Source organism: Lemur catta, chromosome 6, assembly GCF_020740605.2.
Source record: "Lemur catta isolate mLemCat1 chromosome 6, mLemCat1.pri, whole genome shotgun sequence".
In the NCBI taxonomy this organism is placed as follows: Eukaryota; Metazoa; Chordata; class Mammalia; order Primates; family Lemuridae; genus Lemur; species Lemur catta.
This window is the reverse complement of record NC_059133.1, coordinates 93,889,331-93,911,052: the sequence shown is the minus strand read 5'-3', so window position 1 is coordinate 93,911,052 and position 21,722 is coordinate 93,889,331. Positions and strand designations below refer to the sequence as shown.

General features: G+C 48.3%; 1 protein-coding gene across 1 annotated transcript in view; it reads right to left on the bottom strand.

The window, feature by feature from the left end:
• Positions 1-21,722, bottom strand: part of ANO2 (anoctamin 2) — a 329,714-nt gene that overhangs the window by 260,446 nt on the left and 47,546 nt on the right. The window contains exon 3 of the mRNA XM_045554545.1: positions 5,179-5,277. Within this exon, the coding sequence (XP_045410501.1) occupies positions 5,179-5,277 (99 nt within the window). The remainder of the gene's footprint in view (positions 1-5,178; positions 5,278-21,722) is intronic.

The following is a 21,722-nucleotide window of genomic DNA, read 5'->3' as shown; positions in this document are numbered from 1 at the left end:
AGAAGATAAATTATTCTTTAATATATGCAGTTTAGTAGTTATAAATATTTCAAAACGTGGGTTGCGTGGGAGAGACGTAAAATATCAATGGCATTTCTGCTCTATCCATCATCTTTGAATCAAGTTAGCTCATCAGAAATTTAAAGACATGACTTTGTAGTAAACCCTCCCTAAACCACAGTTTAACATTACATACCTAGTTTCTATCCAGAACCAGTTTAAGCAAAAACATCCCGGTGCCTTATGTGCGTTCATTACTGAAAACATAATGCCTTACATTGTCCATGTCCTTTGCATAACAATTACGCTATAGCAACAGGGAAGAGTGCCTCCTCTGACAAAACAGATCCTGATTTCTACAGATAATGTGAACCATAGGCCTTTCTGCCTTGGCTACCAGGAAGCTCAAAATGAAATTTTGTCTCACTTACATCAATCACCTTTATTTTGAATTTCTACTATCATTATTTCCTCTGCACTTTCCTACTCCCCCCTCAACTAATGTGATTCTTTTTTTATTTGTCCTTTTCTAAAACGATCCATTTCTATCCATTCTTTTGGTTGTAATCCATCTCAAGTCCCATTTTGGGAAATAGACTAAGATAGGAATCAAACAACCCCAGGTTCACGGGGGCAGAGCCAACAGCAGAACTCACGTTCTCCTCTTGTCACACCTGCTGTCTTGCCCATGAAACGGGTGACTTCAAGCTGTGCCCCCTGCACAGAGGGGCCCGAGCAGTCTTCTTGCTGGTTTCCCAGTGACTGCACCGCAGACCTCGCACATGGACACATCCTGCTAAAGCACCCCAAGGACCCATGCTCAAGGAAACAGAAATCCCCCAGCACACAGTCCAAAGGCCATCTGTTCCTTCCTCTCCACAGATCCCGTGTCTGGACTTCTGGCTGCCTTAACCGAGTTAAGGGACTGGGCCCATTTCCCCCAGCGCTGCAGACACTGGCTGCGAAGGGAGAGGAAAGGAAAAGAGCGGGAAGGGACAGCCCCAGTGTGGCGCCAACTGTGCCGCCCTACACGCATGGCTGTGAACAGCAGCAGCAACAGTAATGACAGCGGTTATCACGTACCGCATGAGCCCCTTTGCAAACCATTCTACATACATCATCGCCACTCCTTACAAGAGCCCCCAGCAACATTCATCGCTCCGTTTTGGAGATGTGTGGAGCTCTGAGCCTGCTTTCCTAAAAAGATATGACTTGCTGGAAGTTACCAGCATCTACTTGCATACAAAGGACTCATAAGCTAAAGTCCTTACAGACTCCTAGGGACAGCAAACGAGACCCCTTCAGTATCAGTCATTCTATTAATTATAGCTACAAAAGCTCTGAAAATTTGGACAAAAATGACTTTTACGTATCCTAAGCATGTCACTTCTTGCCAATGTAACGGGCTCTGGATGGATTAACATTTCATTGACAAGAAAGTCCTCCCTGAAGCCTCAGATATCAACTCGTCAACCATTCCCAGCTTTGTCATGCGAAGTAAGTGACTCTAAGGGGTGAGGAACAGGGTGTTCATTCACACATATAAAAAAGTGCATGAGAAATAAACATTGATGTCAACCCCAGGCTAGAAGAGACACCCTGGTAACGAGCCGACATGAGAAAGCACCTGCTCCCAAACCCCCATGTCAAACCCTCTCAGGCTGCCGGGGCCAAAGGCCAGGCCTCCCCACCCTCTCCTGTGCACGGATGTTGAGTGTCCCTCACAAAATGCTGGCTCTTCTGTTGTTGTTTCTGGAAAACAAATGCTTCCTTCCAAGATTCCCCCTCCCAGTTAATATCTGTGCTCAGGACTTCGAGTCCCTGGACGCATTACGATGGATTTGTCCAGGTTTGAGATCTCGATTTCGTGATTTCCTCCCCATCTTCCTGGTCTCCCCGGACCCCGCTGAGTTATGATCCAAGCCTCCACCGGCCTGAAGGACGCTCAACTGATCCCAGGCCATGCAGCGTTCTTCCTCCACGTTCCCCCGCCACAGGACGTGGCTCTCTGCAAAGGTCACTTCCCAAATCCATTTAAAAAGGAGAGAAATGCCACCAGGCCCGATGCTAGCCCTCCGCAGACTGCCTGCATTGTCCTTCGCTCTCCACAGTGCTCTCTCACCCACAGCCCTGCCCCCGGGATCGGAGTGGCAGACTAATGTTTACAAACATATGCATCCTACACAGCATACTGAGTTCTACCCGCCTCGCCTGCATCTAACACCTGTGAGAGGTCAACCGCAAGCCACTTCACTCTCTGAATACAGGGAGCACACAGGGCCACAGGGCTGAAGCCACAGAAGGATGCCAGAACAATCCACCTGAGTGGAGTCTGGGACCCAGAAACCTTGGGACGTTCTTCCTGTTATACCTGCAGACTTGTAGGATCAACCACATGGCTTTGCCTCCCCCGACTTCCTAACCCCAGTGCTGACACACGGAATCTATGCTGTGCTAAGCAGTTGCTACTTGACACAGTATCCAACCACTGCTCTGGTGTCCGGGCATGTGCACTGCTCTGGTCCTGCCCTGTGACTGTCAGCTCCCTGATTTGGAGTGATTTGGTCAGGAAGGAAGTTGACTGGGGAACCAAGAATTGAGACCACATGTAAAAATATTTAAATTGGTTAAGAATTGGATGCCTACAACAGCCTTCTAAGAAAAATGGGGCAGGTTTTATTATGCCCATATCATGGATGAGGAAACTGAGGCTCTGAAAGATCGGGTGACATCCCAAATCACACAGCAAGTAAGAGCAGAACCAAGGCTACCAGTCTGTGCTGCTGAGGACTCGTCTAGCACGGTTTCTACTGCCCTGTGCTGCCTGCATGAAAAGGGAGGGGAACCAGAGCCGGCTGCTTTACGGTACGTCCTCGCCCTGATGGACTCATCTGCAAACCAAGTGCGGGGACCACCTAAACTACAGACGGTAAGTTCCAAAGAGCTACTGTCCCGGGACACTGAAACTCTGAGGGCAGATATGTCGTTATGCAAAATTATGCTGTAAATGTATGAGCCTGTGAAAAAAGCAGAGACTAGAGGGAGCAGAGGCAGAGGATGACTCTGGGAATGACGAGGAGAAGGTGGCAGAGAAACGAGAGGGTGGAGGCGTAGCAGGCATACAGAGAACCTAGAGGGAGGCTAGCACAAGGCCCGGGAGCGGGCGGGGGGAGGGAGAGAGAAGAGAAGGAAGAGCCTGGGACAGAAAGAAGAAAGGGAAGGAGAGTGCCCGAGACCAGCAGGCTAGGGAGGGTGGAAGGAAGACACACAGGTTTCCCACTAAAAGGACCATCCCGGGGACTGACACACCAGCATGGGCATTAGAGTTTTGCTCACCTCCTTCCCAAGGATCAGCAGCAAAGATTAAAACATAGGAAACAAGATACAAATAGAATGAGGTTACAAAAATGTTAGATACTTAGATAACCCAGAGAGAAAGGAGAAGACTGTGTTGGAGAGAGAAGGAACACAGAGGAAAGAGAAGGGAAAGGTTGGCCAGGTTAGGACCCCATCGGTGGAAGCAGAAGCCTCCACCCAAGACTGAGACTCGGGCCACGTTGCCAGGAGACCTGGAGAACATCAGTCGAGGAAGAGGAGGGGCCCGGAGCAAAGACGGGGCCTGCACTTGAGGGTGGCGATGTTAACTCAAGAGGACTGGAGCTAGCAGACAGGACACAGCCGGGCAACTGCAGGGGGAAGATCGCAGTGTGGTCCCTGTGAAACCAGGGGCTTCAGGCACGTGCTCCCCCAAATTTACCTTTCATTGGCAAAGCGTTTGTAGCCAATATTTATATCTGTGTTTGTTCATTGTTTAATAAGCCTTTGTCCACCTGCCATGGAGTTATTGTTCATCTTAATATTAATAAATCTGTGAGAACAGAGCCCACAGACTCTATTCTTCTTGAGTGAGGGAGTCATGATGGCGTCACTCACATGCTGGCATTTGATGAGTGATTTTTGATGGCGACAATAGATCTGTTGGTAGTGAAGATGGGGTTAGCATAGCCAACAACATAAACCACGATGGTCCTGTTGCCTGCAGCGATGCTACCGCCAGTGGGTACGCTGATGAGAAGACAGGTGGTAGCAGTGGTAGCGCAGAAGGCAACAGACACGGGGTTCTGGTAACGGTGGCGAGGGCGGAAATCATGGTAAGGTACATGCAACGATCAAGATTGATCTCTGGACAGGTAGGTCACTGCTTGTGCAGCCACACCATGGATGTGTGCGTGCTTTTGTGTGTGGGAGACAGAGACACAGTCAGAGGCAGAGACAGGGAGAGAGATCACCCACAGATAACCCAAGTTTAAATTAGAGTACTGTCTGTCCCGGGACCCTCCCTACAAGACATCTCAGATGGTCAGTAGCCACTCCTTTCCCCTAAAATACCTAATAAAAAAAGGATGGGGAATCTGTGAGCACATGCCTCTTTTTTCTTTGGGGCTACTTGCTAGATTTTATTATACAAAGAGACATGTCACCTAGGAATTCCCTAGGTAGATTTTTAAGTTATATAGAGACTCTCCTGAATGAAAACTACCTCAAACATCATCTAAACTGTGTGGTTGTCAACTCAGATGTGCATCAGAACTTCCCAGGGATTTTTTTTTTTTCAGAACGTGGATGCAGAATCTCATTTCATAGCAACCAATCCAGTCAAAATCCCAGAGGTGGGAAACTGGCATGAACATTTTGAAAATACTTCCCAGATGATTTTAACCAAGTCACATGATTAAAACCTTCTATTTTACAGAAGAGATAAGTGAAACCCACCATGACACAGGATTTAGTGGTGGAACAGGTGTCTTCACAGGGAGTTTGGTGCTATTTTCCCAGTAAGCTGCTGATGCAGTTGGCATGGCTTACCGCCGGCTCTCATTGTTATATTCACTCTAAAGAAATGCCTGGCAATGTTAGGACCCCAAGAAGAGGGAGAAAGGGAGTGTAACAGAAAAATGAAGACACCAGACGGACAACGTCTGGCCAGGCGGTGCTCAGAGGTGGAAGCTCTCTCTCCCCACCCCAGCTCTTCCCTGTCCCACCCACACCGTGGGTCCCTGGGGACACCAGTGTGATTTCAATTCCACAGAACCCACATCCCACCTGGCCCTATTCCCAAACTGTCTGCATCCATCCAGCCCTCAGGAGGCCCAGAACCCAGGAGAAACATGCTCATACTTTCTTGGTGGGAACTTTGATCTTCAAGAATTCTGCCTCTCGGGCCAGCACCTGCCACGGGGCGTGTATCCGGACGAAGATGGAGCCCTGGCTTTTACTCTGCAAGGCACAAAGAAAGAAAAAATGGAAACACTTGTAAGGACATAGCTTAAATTCCTGGCTCCCCAGCTCTCCCAGACTAGAAGCCTGGACCTTCAGTTTCCTGGTTTTGTTCTCTTTAAACTTCACCAGGGACCAGGCCCCTCCCATTCATAACCAGTTCATTAGTTCACTTCCAGAAATGCCCTCATCAAAAGCCATAAGGTAGTTGTTCCCAAAGTGTGATCCCCTAGAAATTTGGTGTGGCTTCACACGAAAAAAAAAAGAGTTAAAACAATTTTGTTCACAGATTTGAAATGTAATCAGTTGTGATGTTCACAGAAATCCCAGTATATTCAGTGACAGTTGGTCAGTGTTCCTCTGCTAGCGTGCCGTGAGCAGCCTGCAACCTGTCTCCATTCACGTGTTTCCATCGTTTACTGTTCAAGTTTGCATTCCACTATTGTGCTGTGTTACAGCCCCATCACAAAAGTGGCCCACCTAAGCCTAAAAGTAATGACATAATAGTGCAAACAGTACAACACAAAATAATATCATAAACATAAATCATGAACAGGGTTCCGGTGTGAATATAGAACATGAACCTATGTCCCAGGACAAGTGACTGTGTTGTATGTTGATTTCACCCAAAAATGAAAAGTAGTTGTGAGTATTTGAAAATTGGGTTTTATCAATTCAGCAACTCATTTGGCCCTGGTGACCATTATAAATATTTGTCAGATTATGAGAGGGAGCCAGCCTCATCTCCACGTAAAATCTCCTTTTTCTTTTTTTTTTTTAAGAACAAACACACACAGGGAAGAAAAATACTTTCTGGTATTAATTGATGTAATTAATTTAATTAGATCTGTCATTAAGGAATGAAAGAGGACCAAAACCAAGTAGGAAAAACTGACAAAAGTCCCATTATCGCCAAGACGCTTCTAAAACTACGGGCAAAATTAATCACAAACATTGTGTTTAAACCTCTTCCCTGTGTTGAGAAAGAAAGTGGGACAAGCTGATAGCACAATCCTTCATCAAATATTCCCTCACATCTTGGTTCCGTGTTGAAGACAACAGTGAAAACCATCAATTCACAGCCTGGTAAGGGAGCCGGGCAGAGAAATAGACGCAAATGGAGACCACTGCCCCTCTGAAGCTGCCCACATGTGTTTTTGAAATGATGAATTTAAAAAAGATATTTTATGGTGCTGATAATGCAAATGAAGACTGTTTCTATGATTTTTGAATGGCAGTTTCACAATATATTCAGTAATTCACACGTCCAGAACCTTCTCCTACTTCAGGGATGAAAGCTCATGATTTTTAAGGTAGAAGAATGAAGAATAAACCAGGATTTCATAAGAAGATTGAACTGTGATGTGAAAGGCGTGGATTTTAGAGTTTTCAAATACCTAACAACAATAAAAATAACCACAATGTGTAATTATTGAGTGTGTGTTATACGCCAGAACTGAGCCAGGTAGTCACAAGCTTTGGCTCACACGATATTCACAACTGTGCCATAAGGTGGGTACTGTCTGTCTCTATTCTGCCATTGAGGAAACCAAGGCAGGGGAAATTTAAATGACTTTCCCAAAGTTACACAGAGTGTGATAAAAATTGTTTTCAAATCCAGACAGTTTTTGTTCCACCTGATGGTTTTCTCGTCTCACTGGAGACAGAGGTGACCTGTCGCTGGGCATAGTTAAGAACCACACTCAAGGGCTGTCACAGAACACAAAGACGTGTTTTTTACACTAAAATCAAGTCAAAGGGTCGATAAGGAGTCTATGCGGCAGCCCTAAGGTGAAACACTCAACCTTCGGCTTTGCAGGGTGGCACAGTTCTGGTGCAACACTGAACATGGCCTTCAGTGAGAAACTGGGGAGCCAATTTCCACATCCACCTTTGGCTGGAATATCCAGGACTCCTAAACAGACTCATCAATCACTCGCTGCTACTTTCACTGTAATTTAAGCTTTTCTAATTGAGTGAAAATAAAGGGTAAGGAAGGAAACCATCTGTGGAAGCTGGCCTGCAAGCCCGGTCTCCGCCACGAGCCCAGAAATGATGTTTTTGGTGAAAGATGGCAAATAGTATCATCCCTCTCACTAAGATGAGATCATGGCTATTACCAATGTTAATATATTATCCTTTGTGTATGTTTTTTAATTGTGATGAATGCCTTTTTAACTTTCTCTAGCGTTGGTGGCTCGAGTGTGTACCAAATGTCAGTTAAGTGGGTGCAGATGTTCTAAGTTTGAGGAAGGGTTGGAAGGGCAAAGGTCAAATTCCAAGGCCTGGGTGGCAGACTGCTAGCTGTCCCTTGACAGCCGTTCTCATGTTCTTCGTTTTTAACTAAGCACATGGCCATCCAGAATCGAGACCACATCTCCTTTGCAGTGAGGTGTTTCCATAACGGGAATTTCTGGCCAATGTACCAGTGTCTGGTAACCCACCTCAAACACAGCAAGCAGGTGTCTTTTGTCCCTTCACTTTCTTCCTTCTCCCTAAGCTGCTGCCTGGAACGTGGATACAAGCATTTTAGACCTTGAGGTTGAAGTCCAGGCCAGAAACAGCCGTGAGTCCAGACAGAAGGAGGGTCTGACTATATGGAATGTCATAGCAGCCCTGGGCTGCCTCTTGGATTTTTATGTGAAAGATAAAATTCGACCTTGTGTAACTATTGTGATTTTAGAGGCTCCATCGATTGCAGCCTAACCTTATACTAACTAATGCAAAATTGTTTCCCAATATGGGGACATTAATTTTTTCCAGCAAACTATGCTGCTTCTCCATTTTCTCCTCAAATGGAACTCTTTTTGAATGAAAGTAAAAGCAGGAATGCAGTTTTTGTGGTGGTAACATCTAGTCATCATGTTCCTTTCATCCTATGCAATATTGTTACCTTCTCATAAATAAAAAACTATACCAGCTTATGTGAAATATTAGCTGGTGTGACTAGTTATGTCTCCCAAAGGAAAAAAAAAATCCTTGACAACCTCTGAGCAAACCATTACCAAATGCAGAAGCTCTTTTTACTAACCTAGGAATCTAAAGTTGGAGGTTAACATATATCGAGTTTAACATGTATTGAATGCTAGGATTACAGGCAGGTGCAGTGGCTCACTTTGGGAGGCAGAGGTGGGAGGATCGCTTGAGGCCAGGAGTTTGAGACCAGCCTGAGCAACATAGCAAGATCCCGTCTCTACAAAAAACAGAAAAATTACCCACGAGGAGTGGCATGTGCCTCTAGCCTCAGCTACTCGGGAGGCTGAGGCAGGAGGATCACTTGAGCCCAAGAGTTCAAGGTTACAGTGAGCTATGATGACACCACTGCACTCCAGCCCAGGCAAGAGATCAAGACCTTGTTTCAACAACAACAACAAAAACAACAAAATAGTTTCTTTGTCCTCTAGTTCCATTTGACATCCATTTCTGTCCTGTGCTTGTATTTGGATTATTTTAGGCATAGTAACAGGATAGAAAAGAGCTTGGGGCTTCTGAGTCAGATAGATTAAGATTTAAATCCTGAGTTATTATGAATACTGCTACAATAAAAATGAACGTTCAGGTATCCCTTTTGATACGGCTTGGATATTTGGTCTCTCCAAATCTCATGGTGAAATTTGATCCCTGGTGTTGGAGGGGAGTTCTGGTGAGAAACGTTTGGATCATGGAAGCAGATCCCTCATGAATAGCTTAGTGTCCTCCCCACCATAGTAAGTGAGTTCTCCCTTTACTAGTTCATTGAGAGCTTGTTTTTAAAGGAGCTGGGTACCACCTCCTCCCTCTTGTTCCTTCTCTCACCATGTAACACGCCTGCTCCCCCTCTGCTCTCCACCTCGATTGGAAGCTCCCTGAAAGCCTCACCAGAAGTGGATGCTGGCACCATGCTTCTTGTACAGTCTACAGAACCATGAGCCAAATAAACCTCTTTTCTTTATAAATTACGTACCCTCGGGTATTTCCTTTACTGCAATGCAAAACAGACTAATACACCTTTGATATACTGATTTCCTTTCCTTTGGATAAGTACCCAGTAGTGGAATCGCTGAATCATATGGTAGTTTTATTTTTAGTTTTTTAAGAACCTCCATTGTGTTTTCCAAAGTAGCTGTACTAGTTTATCATACATTCCCACCAACGGTGTGCAAGAGTTCCTTTTTCCCTGCATCCTTATCAGCACGTTATTTTTTGTCTTTTTGATAATCATCATTCTAACCAGGGTAAGATGATATCTCACTGTGGTTTTGATCTAAATGTCTCTGATGATTAGCGATTTGAGCATTTTTTCACATACCAGTTGGCCATTTGTATGTCTTCTTTTGAGAAATATCTATTCAGATCCTGTGCCCACTTTTTATTTGGGTTTTTGCTGTTGAAGAGTCAACCTAAATGTGCACCAACAAATGAATGGACAAAGAAAATGCAGTCTATATACACAATGGAATAGTACTCAGCCATAAACAAAGAATGAAATCCTGTCATTCACAGCAATGTGGATAAGCCTAGAGGACATTACATTCGGTGAAATAAGCCAGGCACAGAAAGATAAGTACGGCATGTTCCCCATGTTCTCACTCATATGTGAAAGCTGAAAAGAATTTGAGCTCATGGAAGTAGAGAGTAGGATTGTGGGTATCAGAGGCTGGGGAGAATGGGGGAGGGGAGGGGAGGGAGAAGCTGTTAACAGATACATAATCACAGCTAGACAGGAGGAATGAGTTCTGGTGTTCTGCAGCACTGTAGGGTGAAAAACGTTAACTATAATTGTGTGCATATTTTCAAAAAGCTAAAAAAGGGGATTTTGAAAGTTCACAACACAGAGAAATGATACACATTTAAGGTGATGATATGCTAATTACCCTGATTGTATCATTACACATGGTATCCACATATCAAAATATCACGCTGTATCCCATAAATATGTACATTACCTGTCAACTAAAAATAAGTGGAAAAAACATATTTATGACAGCATCTGATAATACCAAAATACTGAAAACAACCAAAATAAATTATGGAATGTGATTAGAGTAGGGAAAAAAAATTATCTAGTTGTATAAATTGCCTCATAGTTTAGAGAGTCAAATAGAATCAGTATATCCCTCTAGTTCTAGAATCTTCACCATCTGAAAATAAACATAGATCGATGCTTCAATTGTTTTTTTAAAAAAAGACTTTACAACTGTGGGATCCTGGGCAAGTCACTTAACCCAATGTGCCTCAGTCTTTATGTGAGTAAGGAAGATGAGAAACACCACAGGACTGCTGTGGGGATTAGAGGTAAGTAGGTGAAGTCCCCGCCAGTGTGCCTGAAACAGGGAATGTTCGATAACCGTCAGCCACCTCTATGGTGACCAGCTCCACCCTGATAAAATGACTGCTCCTGGACTGCAGGGACAGCGTCTGATATTTCTGTCTTCCTCAAGCGCCTAGCACGGGGCAGCACACAGCTGGTCCTCACTGGGGAAAAACAGTCCCTATTAAATTAAATTCAAATTGTGAATAAGTAATCCTGGCTCCTTTACTGTGTTGCACTTTAAAAATTATCTACAGGATTTTCAAAATGTCCCCTATACCCTAAAGTAATTCACAGGTTCAAAATAAAATGCATCTCCAGAATTTGAGGACAAGGTCAGAAAACACTAACACGTTCCAAAACGAACACAAAAATTAACACAAAGTGTAAGAGATTACCCATCAGGGGATCTCACCCAACCCTAAAAGAAATTTTAAAAATAAAGTAATCAATATGGCCGAAGGGGCTCCCAAATCTCATCAGGCAGCTGAAATTTAAGTTTGTGTAAAACGAACTGTAACGTATAATTTGATTCTGGCCGTCAGAGGAAGGGACCAGCACACAGAGACTTCTGTAGGAAAGGCCAGGCCTGGCCCCCTGTCACACACGTTTCCAGGGGCGAGAAATGTGGAAGACACAGCAGAGCAGGAAATTGCTCCAGCTCGATTAAAACGTCCCACAAAACTACGCAACTCCTTTCACTGTGATTCCATTTTCGTACAATCCTACAGACCCTGTTCCTCCAGTTCCGAGTACCAGGGCGAGGTGCCCAAGACGGTGTGAGTACTCGTGAGTACTCTAGTCCAGGGAAGCAGATGCTCAGTCATAACCTGACTTCCGGGTGTGACCGCCTCTTTTTTAACTGGCGTGGTCAGACGGTTCCCCAGACCAGTGCAGCCCTAAATGAACCCACAGAGAACTGAGTTCACAGGGAGGCCAAGTGAGGGCCCCACCTTGAACCTGTGCCCTGCCCATTCACCAGTGTCTCGCTCTCACGCTTCCTCCCTTCCAAGTCACTCAGCAGCAAGTCTGATGGTGGTGGTCCGAGATGTCAGCTCCTTCCTCCCTCCTCTCCAGGCCCCACACAGCCCCTCTCACTGTGTCTGACTGTCCCAGCCCCCCCAACCCTCCTCACACTCCAGCTCCTCCACTGCAAAGCTTTCCCCACCCCCACTCCCAGGCGAGCCCCACTGGGTCTTAGCTTAAATGCTCCCAGGAGGCCTGTCCTGAGCCCCTGGAATAAGCCTGGTCCCTTGTTCTTGTTCGCACAACTCCCTGCCCTTCTCCCCTGTAGCACCAGCCCACTCTCACAACCGTCGTGTCATGCGGCATTTAATACCAGCCGTCTCGGCTAGACCCAAGGCTCCACTGGGCGAGACCACGTCCACCTTGACCGCTTTGCCCTCAGCAGCGGCCGCAGGCCCTGGCACGTAGCAAGGTGGAGTGCGACAGACCCTGCACGGCTGGCTGGTTCTGTCTGGATCCCGCGACCGATTTCTAAACACTGGCTACCGTGGCCCAGAAAGAATTTAAATTTCATTCAGTTTGGAGAAGACAATTACCCTTTGTGTCCTTCCTGAATGTGTCTCTTGGGTCAAAAACTAAAATTACGTTTCTACCTGACCAGGAACCTCATAAAGATCGTGGGGGGCTTCCTCATTCCTACTGGCACCGCCAGTGCTCCCTGTGTTTGCAGACTGCTGCCCTCCCTAGAGGCCAAGCACGTTGGCACAGACTCACCCTGGCGCTCACAAAACACAACCCGCACTGAGCTGAAACTGGCTACAACCTGGAGCTCCTCTGCCTCACGGGTTTCTAGGGGCGCCGTAGCACGCGGGAGGAGAATCAGCCGTGCTCTGGAAAACAAAAGAGACTGCAAATGTCAAAGTCTCTGGTGTCTTCGCTTGCCAAGCATCAGACTGCCACAGTGCCAGTCAACACCCCATGCTGACAGCTCAAGGCAGAGCCAGCTTAGGGGCCCGGGGGGATTTCAGAAGAGTGAACGGATTTGGCCACACTACTGTGGAGTTGGAGCAACTTCCAAGCACACCTACCTTTCTCCAGTAACGAATGAAGGCCTGGCACCCAGGAGGCTGAGTCCCTTGGGCATGGACATACAGCTAAGTTGTAGCAGGGCCAGGATGGAACCCAGGTCTCCTGGCACCAGGGTCCATCCCACACTGCCTGTGAGGGACATCACCCATCCCTGGGACTGCCAACCCATCCACGGCAACACTCCACAGGAGAGTAGGTGAGTGGGGGATGGGGGAACGCGGTCAGGGGCAGTGGTCTCTCCAGTGCTTTAGCCGCTGCCCTAGGCCCTCAGCAGGGACCGGAGGCCACACACTGGGTCAAATTATCCTTGTTGTTTATGTCTCCTTGTTCATGTTATTGTGATCCAAAGACTGCATGTGGCTTCACAAGACCACGTCCCCCCTCTAGAGAGACAAGAAGGAATGGGAGGCAGCCCCAGCCAAACCGTGGAAACCGATACTTCTCTAGCCTCCTTCCCCACAGTCCTGCCAAGCCACCTCAGCGCCGACCCCAGGGGCCCGAGTGTACTCTGGTCCCGGGCCCTGCTGTGAGCCGAGAACATCAGCTGCAGCACATCGTGGCCCAGCAGCGGGGCTGCGAGGGAGGGTGGGGAGATGAACGTGCAGGCGACAGGGGGGGTTGGGGGGACAGACTTCCTTAGACTCCCTGAAGATATCACCAGCCTTGGTCATCTCGGATCACCAAGGGCCAAAGGCATCTGGTCCCACCGTGAGGGTGAGAGAAGCCCCTGGGGAGCCCCACACTCTCAGATCATCGTGGTGATGCCCACGCAGCTGGAGGAGACCTTCCAGGGCGTGCAGAGATGGCGGCCAGGGCAGCCGTCAGCACAGACTAAGGAGTGTGGGGAGTACCCTGAGACAGAGGGCTTTTGAAATGAGAGCAGGAGTTCATCTGAGACCGGTTCATCCCAACTGCTCCGTTTGAGGAACACCAGGGTCTACCCGCATCGTCACTAGGATCAAAGCCTTGCCTTACCTTCCCCTCGATTTCAGGAACTCCCAACCCATGGTCAGGGAGCAGGCTCTGCCTGGTGCCCCAGAGACACGGTGACTTGGAAGTAAGCACAGGCAAGAACTTCTTGACTAGGGAAGGAAAGATGGAAATTTGCTCTCCTGGGAGCCCCTGGATGAGAGCAAGGGACTCTCCTCTCCAGCCCTGTCCTCTGCAGGCCAAGGTGAGGATGGCCAGTGGTCAGCAAAGGCAGAGGGCAGGACCGATGCCCACTGAGCCTGTCCCAGAGACCCACAGAAGACCAGCACATGGCCCTTCTCATGAAAGGCTTCACCTAGGCCCCAACCAAAGGCTGGGGACGACCCAGCCAGGGTGCTATGGAAATGAAAACTTAGCCACTTTTGTCATATTTCTAGGTGCCAACATGAGCAGACACCCAAAAGAGATGATGTCCGGACCCATTAGCACAGTCGCTACTCTGTGTATGGCGTGTCTCTGCACTCCAGACAGGGCCCAGCCGTGGCCCAAAGCCGGGGAAAGATGAGGCAGTGAGAGGAACCCAGGAGCACAGCGAGTCAGACCCCCCAACATAGCAAAGGGGAGAGAATTTCCTCCCCATCTGATCCCTGAGCTACACAGGCCCCCAAGAGCGACGCGGCATTGTCAAAGGACCACCACGTGGAGAGTCAGCAGCAGAGCGCAACTAAATCTTCTCTGGGCTTCATGCTGCTGCAAAACCCCACAGCTGGGAGAAATGAGGACTGATCTTCACCGTGCAGGAGAGGTCAGGGGAGGTCATGGGTACCAGGGTCTCAGGACCTGGCCTTGGGCGCCATGCCTGGCAAGCCAGCAAAACTCTCTGAGACTAAGATGCAATGTTAAAATAACTGTAATAATAGTAATACCGCTTGGAGGAGAGAAAGGTAGACTTTACAAAAGGGCCTGGGGTAAAGTTTGGGGCTGTAGACATGTTCGTTGCCTTGGTTACGGTGATGGCTCCACAGATGTGTACATATGTCAGAACTCAACAGACCAGGTACTTTAAATATGTGCAGTTTATCATACATCAACTATACCGCAATAAAGCTAGGGGAAAAGATATGCAAAAAAGTAAAACAATGCCACACTTCTTGTAACACCTTTTGTTTTCAAAAATATCACTATTTTTCATTAAAATGTGTTATTTAGTTAAATTTTCTTACTTAACAATACATTGTACCTTATTAGTTTTTAATTAATAATAAATATTCAAAAATTGATAATAATTCCATGGATCTCAGAATCAAATTGTAAACTATCAAGTATATATAAAAGGATTTTTTTTTTTAAGAGACAGGGTCTCACTCTGTCACCCAGGCTAGAGTGCACTGGTGTTATCAGAGCTCATTGCAGCCTCTAACTCCTGGGCTCAAGCAATCCTCCTGCCTCAGCCTCCTGAGTAGCTGGAACTATAAGTTCATGCCACCACACCTGGCTAACTTTTACATTTTTTTGTAGAGACAGGGTCTCGCTATGTTGTCCAGGTTGGTCTCAAACTCCTGGCCTCAAGTGCTCCCCCCCTCCTCAACCTCCCAAAGGGATGAGATTATAGGCATGAGCCACCACGCCTGGCTGAAAAGAATTTCTTTAAGAGCAAGCTCAGGAGCAGCCACTTTAAAATCTCCAACTTGGTACTCACAGTGCAGAGCATGCCCATGCCCTGTGGTCCACAGAACACACGCCCTTCCCCTCCATGGGAATCCCACCATGCTTCTCGGATCCCACATGCCGGAAACCATAGCTGAGCCCACAAGGCAACAGCCCCTGGCATGTAACTGAACACCAAGTGAGGTTGAAAAGAACGTTTCTCTTGGGAGTTTGCAATGCTGAAAGTTAACAGGCCACAAGTAGCCAGAGATAAAATTTCTACCAAAACAGGGGATGAAAATCCATAAGTCCTGATGATGATGACAGAAAAGACAGAGCCTCTCTCAAAACTAAGGAAAGCCAGTGGGCTGACACCTGGGCTTCAGGCACACAGGACCAGCCCAAGCAGAGGAGACAAGATCATATATGAGGCTGGGCACTGTGGCGCAGGCCTATAATCCCAGCACTTTGGGAGGCTGAGGCCAGGAGTTTGAGACCAGCCCGAGCAAGAGCGAGACCCCATCTCTACAAAAAATAGAAAAAATAGCCCAGCATGGTGGCACACACCTGCAGTCCCAGTTACCTAGGAGGCTGAGGCAGGAGGATTGCTTGTGCCCAGGAGTTTGAGGCTGCAGTGAGCTATGGTGACACCACTGCACTCTAGCCCAGGTGACAGAGCAAGACCCTGTCTCAAAAAATAAGTAAATAAATAAATACACACATAAAATTTTTAGAAGATCATAGATGAAGCAGAGGAAAGACCAGAGGAAAGCGCTGCCCTTTCCTATGTGTCACTGTAGGACTATTCTGGACGGTCGCCATCCTGCAAGCGGAACCGGGTGCTGCAGGATCCTAACTCTCTGCGATGCGAGGGCGCTTCCCACTCGCCCCACCAGGACACTGAGAGCATCGCCGTGCCCAAGGAACTGAAGGCAGACAGAGAGTGGTGGGCAAAGGGCCCCCTAGTTGGTGGTTGGTCGATACTCAGACTTGCAGATGATCACTAGATCCTGGTTGGCCTGGACAGTTCCAGTTTATTTCTCTTGTCTCGTCATCCCATCTAGTTGAGCACTTTGGCATTTTCAAAAATGTCCCATATTAGATGACAGATCACCCTATGGATCAGCAGTGAGCACCACTAGATTCAACAGCCACCAAGCCTTTGGGCAGGAACGCCTGGTATCTCCTTCCTGACCTTCATTTCTTTGGTCCATGTGAAAATGCCCCACTCAGAAAGAAGCATTTCCAGGTATTGAAAAGTCAATCATATTACCTCTAAAAGTATCCCTATCTCTAATATCCCTCCTAACTCAAAACTTACATGATTCTTTGATTTTGCTACGTTTAAGCCTTTATGTTATCAGTAATTAACTACTCCCTGCAAAAGACGTGCCCCCGCCCTCTCTTAGCAGTGAGTTGCCTCTCTCTTGAGGAATCCTCCACTATTTTCCTATGATTCAATCATCCCAACACATTTCAATCCAAGTATTTATTGGGCAACAATTGTGTGCTCAATGTGCTAAGAGTTAAGGGCATACAAAAGAAATACAAGCATGTCTGGTGCTCATAAGCCATCATACTATCGCACCGTTTTCAGAGACCAGATAAATGATATCCAATGTGCAAGACAGATGGATAACATCACGACTGGGGTGATTAATGCCCAAAGGGACAGGACAGCTAATGAACGGTCATTTGTCTGTTGTCTCCCCTTTCACCTATCAATAGTTGCCAGATTTTGCTCTGAGAGAAACACCCCCCCCCCCCGGATCTCAGCCATATGTTTCTAGTAGAATTGATCCAACCACCAACTCCAGGGATAGGCCCAGTTAGCTGGAGCCAGTCAGCATATCCGTCCTCCTGGCCACGCGATTGGCTCCAGAATATGCCTGTGCTGCAATCAAAACCAATCCGATGTGGGGAAGTGCTGGTGGGGTTTCTGGGGAAAGCAGCATAATTTCTCTTTCTGCCAGACACCAGGAAGGGAAGTGGCAATCAATCCGCTCCGTAAAGGGAAGGCCTTGTTCAACCAAGGGGTCACTGGGGAAGTAGAGGACGAAGGTTGAACAGAAAGATAGAGACATTGGTTGTCCCTGGGGACGTTATGTGAGCTGCTGGTCAAGCCTCACCAGACCTGCCTGTGGGCTTCCCGATCACACAAGCTTATAGATTCCCTTTGTTGTTCAGGCCAGTTTGAGGTGCGGTTTCTGTCAACACAACCAAGAGTTCTCACTGACGTAAGAAGCCAGAGGAAGAGCGGAGTCTGGGCTGGAGGAGCCGGAGAGGATGTCATGGAGGAGAGGGAGCTTGGGCTGTGCTTTGAACACTGCAGGACGGGATGGGCACGTGCACAAAGGCTGAGGGTGGCGCAGAAGAGAAGCGGCAGGGTGAGCAAAGGTGCCAGGAAGTGGAGACCAGCCTGAAGCAGAGTGGACGCTGGGAGCCAGAGGGCTGAGAGGCCGCCTGTGCTGGCCAAACGCCCACCATGAACCTCGCGATAGTGACCTTGATGGATCAACCCTGGACTTTCACCTGGATTCATCATATGTGTAACAAGATAAAGAATGATGAGACAGCCCCCCTGGTCAGGGAACTCCTGAGGAAACGCCTTCCTCCTTCCTCAGTGGAGCTCCAGTTGGGAACTTCTTCCCATTCATTCTTCAGTGAGACCAGGAAACGCAACAGATGGCAGGACCTTTGCCCCAGGGTTGGTCTGCCGTGGTCAAACAGAATAGAGGAGCAAGCCTCCCATGTGCCAGAGGAGGCCAGTTTCTACAGACAAGGCTCTGGCCTCCCCTCTCAGGGCATTAGTCCTTCATAACAGAGATCTTACACAGGGAGGCAGGTAGACTCTGAACATGTGCAAAGAAGCTTGGAAACCTTCCACCACCTTGGCCAATAAGCTGTCTTCAGTTAAAAATCCCTTTCTTCAAACCAAATATTTCAAGGGGCCACCTGGTTGTGCTTTGGAGGACCACAGCTCCCCACCCTCTCAGACTCCCCTGGGCCCAGAGTGGCCGCTATGGCACCTGTACGCACACCACAGGAGCTGTGCCGTCCCCCTGAGAAGTGGGTGGGGCTTTTGACTGTCACAGTGATGGGGGCCACCACTCACAGTTAGTGGATGGAGGGAGGGACACCAAACATGTTTTGATGTACTAGAAAGTCACATACAAGGAAAAATTATCCCTCCTGAAATCTACAGCACTCGACTGAGACTCACTGCCCTAGAGCTGAGGGAGCTGAAGTCAAAAGCCCCTGCACTACCCTGCAGATCTGTCGGGCCTGGCATAGAAGCCAGTGTTAGTAATTATTACACAGGTCCCTGCCCCTCACCCCGCCAGGCGTGGACTTGAGAGATAGCAAGGCAGGGCTTAAAGATGCTGGTTTATGAATAAAGGCTATTGAACTAGCTAATATCTAAATTGATGAGCTAATCAGGGACACTCAGAAAAAGACCTATAACTATGTTTTTTTTGTGTTTTTTTTTAAATGGTTCTGATTACTTTGTGGGCTTCCAAAAATATTCAGACCAGCCCATCTGCCAGGAGTGCTATGAAAATAATCCATTGGCCTAGCTGGTTTGGAGGCTGGCGGGTAGTAGATGGAGTCCCCGAGAATCAGGGTCCATTAAAGGAAACACTCGGAGAAACCCAGCTGAAAAGCCCAGCTCTGCCCCTTCCTCCCCGTGCGACCCCGGATATCCAACATAATGTCTCCAAGACACATAGAAAAATAATGATCCGGAAGCAATAGTGACCTCACAGAGCGCTTGTGAAAATCAGGGCTAACACAAGAAAGGCCGCAGCACAATGTCTGGCACATAATAGGTGCTCGATGCTAATAACAATTAGATTCTGCAGATGCTGTCTCTGGCCAGAGGAATTTGAATGGAGGGGTTTATGCAATCCAGTTTCCAGCATCCTCCCTTTTTTCCCAGAAAACGCTGGCTCCTGGGGCACTTCTTCCCCAGCATGAGGCAAGAGCCCAGTTTGGAACACGGCCCCTCTACTCGGCCAAACAGGTTTTCCCACAGCCGTGACCCTGCGCGCACGCCGCCCTGGAGCTGGCCCTGCCTGAGAGCGCCGGTCTGGACGAGAGGAGGTCATCAGCTGCGCTAATTAAATCTGCAGATGATAACAAACCAGGCGGCGCTGCAAACAGCACCAGAGAGGACGGGAAATAAATGAGAAGGGACCTGGGGAGTTTAGAAAATATGGGACAGGAAATCACAAAATGAGATTCGATGCAGAAGAATGCAAGTAACTCCGACTGGGGGAAATAATCAGGAACGCTGACACTGGAGGGGAAGGGGGAGCGGGGAAGGCTGAGGAGACGAGGGCTGGGGTGGGGGGACGACAGGTGGCAGACGAGAGAATGGGTGCAGGAGGGCACGGGAAGCAGGCGTCGGGAAGCCTGGGGGAAGACCCAATGTCGAATGCTGGGCCCCACCCAGCAGGGCCATTCCCGTTCTCCCAGGCCCCCTCCCAAAGGCCGTCTCCACCACAGCACCAGCCCAAGGCACGCCTTCCCCAGGAGCCCGGCGGGACCCCCACAGCGAGCTCTACCAGTCTTCCCACTTGTCACTTATCGGTGCTCGCCATGCCTGCTGGGCCAGGGGCATCTTATCTCCAACCGCACTCCCAGCTCCGGGGGACGAAGACCCAGCCCTGCAGCTCACCGTGTTCCTCCCAGAGTCCAATACAGCACGAAGCCCAGGGTAGGTCTTCAGTAAAGAGGAGGTTGACGTCATCTCCAAAAATATGACCAAGAGCAGAACCTCTGCCCGAGCCCTGAGGCCTGCCTGTCATTATCTCTGGGCCCCAGATTCTAGCACAATGCCCAGGGCGTGGTGCCCTGAGTCAAAGACACGCTGCTTCACCCTTTTCAGGCCAGGACACAAACCGGAGATAACCCCGGGTCCAGGCCAAAAGAAGGGGAACAACAAATGGGCAGAAAACGATGAGGCGGGTGCGTCCCTTATGTGGTGGTGACTCTTCTGAAGTAGCCATGACACAGACAGTGGCTTCTCCAAGACTACAGTGGCCTTCCTCAGACACCTGCCCCCTTTCAGCTGAAAACTTTGTAGTCAGTAATAAAATCAGAAGCAATCAGGAGAATGAGGTATAACTCCTTCTGAGGAAACGTGCGCAAGGTTCTCCGGCCCTAGAGAGGATCTCAGTGCTGCCTCGGGCCGCCGTCAATCAAGCTCTTCTGAGGAAAGGCGGAAGCCCCTCGAACATCCGAGAATACCACAGCTCACTAAACATGTGTGCCTTAAGAGATGCAGAAGGCAAATACCAAAGACTTGCTTTGAAGCTCAGCCTACTGTGGCACCAGGGACAGCAAAAAGGGAAAGTAAAAGCCAAACGTGAGGAATAATCCGCCCACCACAGAGGACCTGGGGTGCAGGTGTCGTTAGAGGGTCTCTGTGCACGGCAGTTTCATTGCACCCCCAGCCGACAGCACGCTGCCCTGTCCTGAGAGGTCCCTGGAGAAAGCAAGCCCAGGGTAGTCCCTGTCATCTCGACCCATGCTACTCCAGCCACCACACCAGGGCATGGGCGCAGACAAAGAGGCCAGGTCCTGGGGCCGGCTCCACCCGCTTCTCATCTGTGGTACCTTAGGAATGCCACACCTGAGCCTCCCGGGGTGCTGCTTTCTGCTACCTATAAAATGACAAGGTTGAACTCTGAAGGTCGCCTCCCACTGAAAGGTTTCTTTACTTCATTCAGAGCAGGAATTTTCCCTGCACCTTAGCCTAAACTGGCCTTTCATCCATTCTACTGCAAATGCACTCTGCTGGGCTGCAACCTCCAGCCTCCTGGGAGAGCCCAGCAGTGAGCTACAGCAGAGTCACGGAGAGACATTCACCATCGAGATAGAACTGTATCTCTTCTTGTCTTCTTTCCCCGGGGGTTCCTTCCCTCTTATCATATCCTACAACTGGTAAGGATCAAAGGTCCTCCTCAGGGAGAAGCACCTCCCCGCTGAATGAGAAATGCAGCATATACCAGCTGCCAAATACCAGTATTTACTGGAGTCTGGTACTTGTTATCCTAAACAAGGCGGCCACATACAGGGGAGCAGGTCACGCACTGCACAAAGGTGCTATGTAAAAGGGCACCAACCACAGAGAAGGTATCTTATACTTAATAGTATGTTCACCTTGACAGTTTTCTGACAGATGGCAGGCAGTAAAGTGCCTTGATCTAACAGAATTAGCATATTAAGACAATTTTCAAAAAATGGATGCTTTTCTTGAGGAAGAACGACCTTTCTCTAATTGGCACAAAGACCCCATATGGTTTTACCTTGGCCCAAATCTCTGCCCTGGATGCTGACCCACAGGAAAACTACCCGAGAGAGGAGAGGAGCACCTTGTGTGTCCTTTCTACTGCTCCAAAACAAAACCCATAGGTAAGAATATAATCTGAAAAAGTCACCTGCACAGGTTGTGAATGACAAGTAGGCCCAAGCAGAACCCCTCCTGGGGATATTTATTTTTTAAAGAACAAATAAA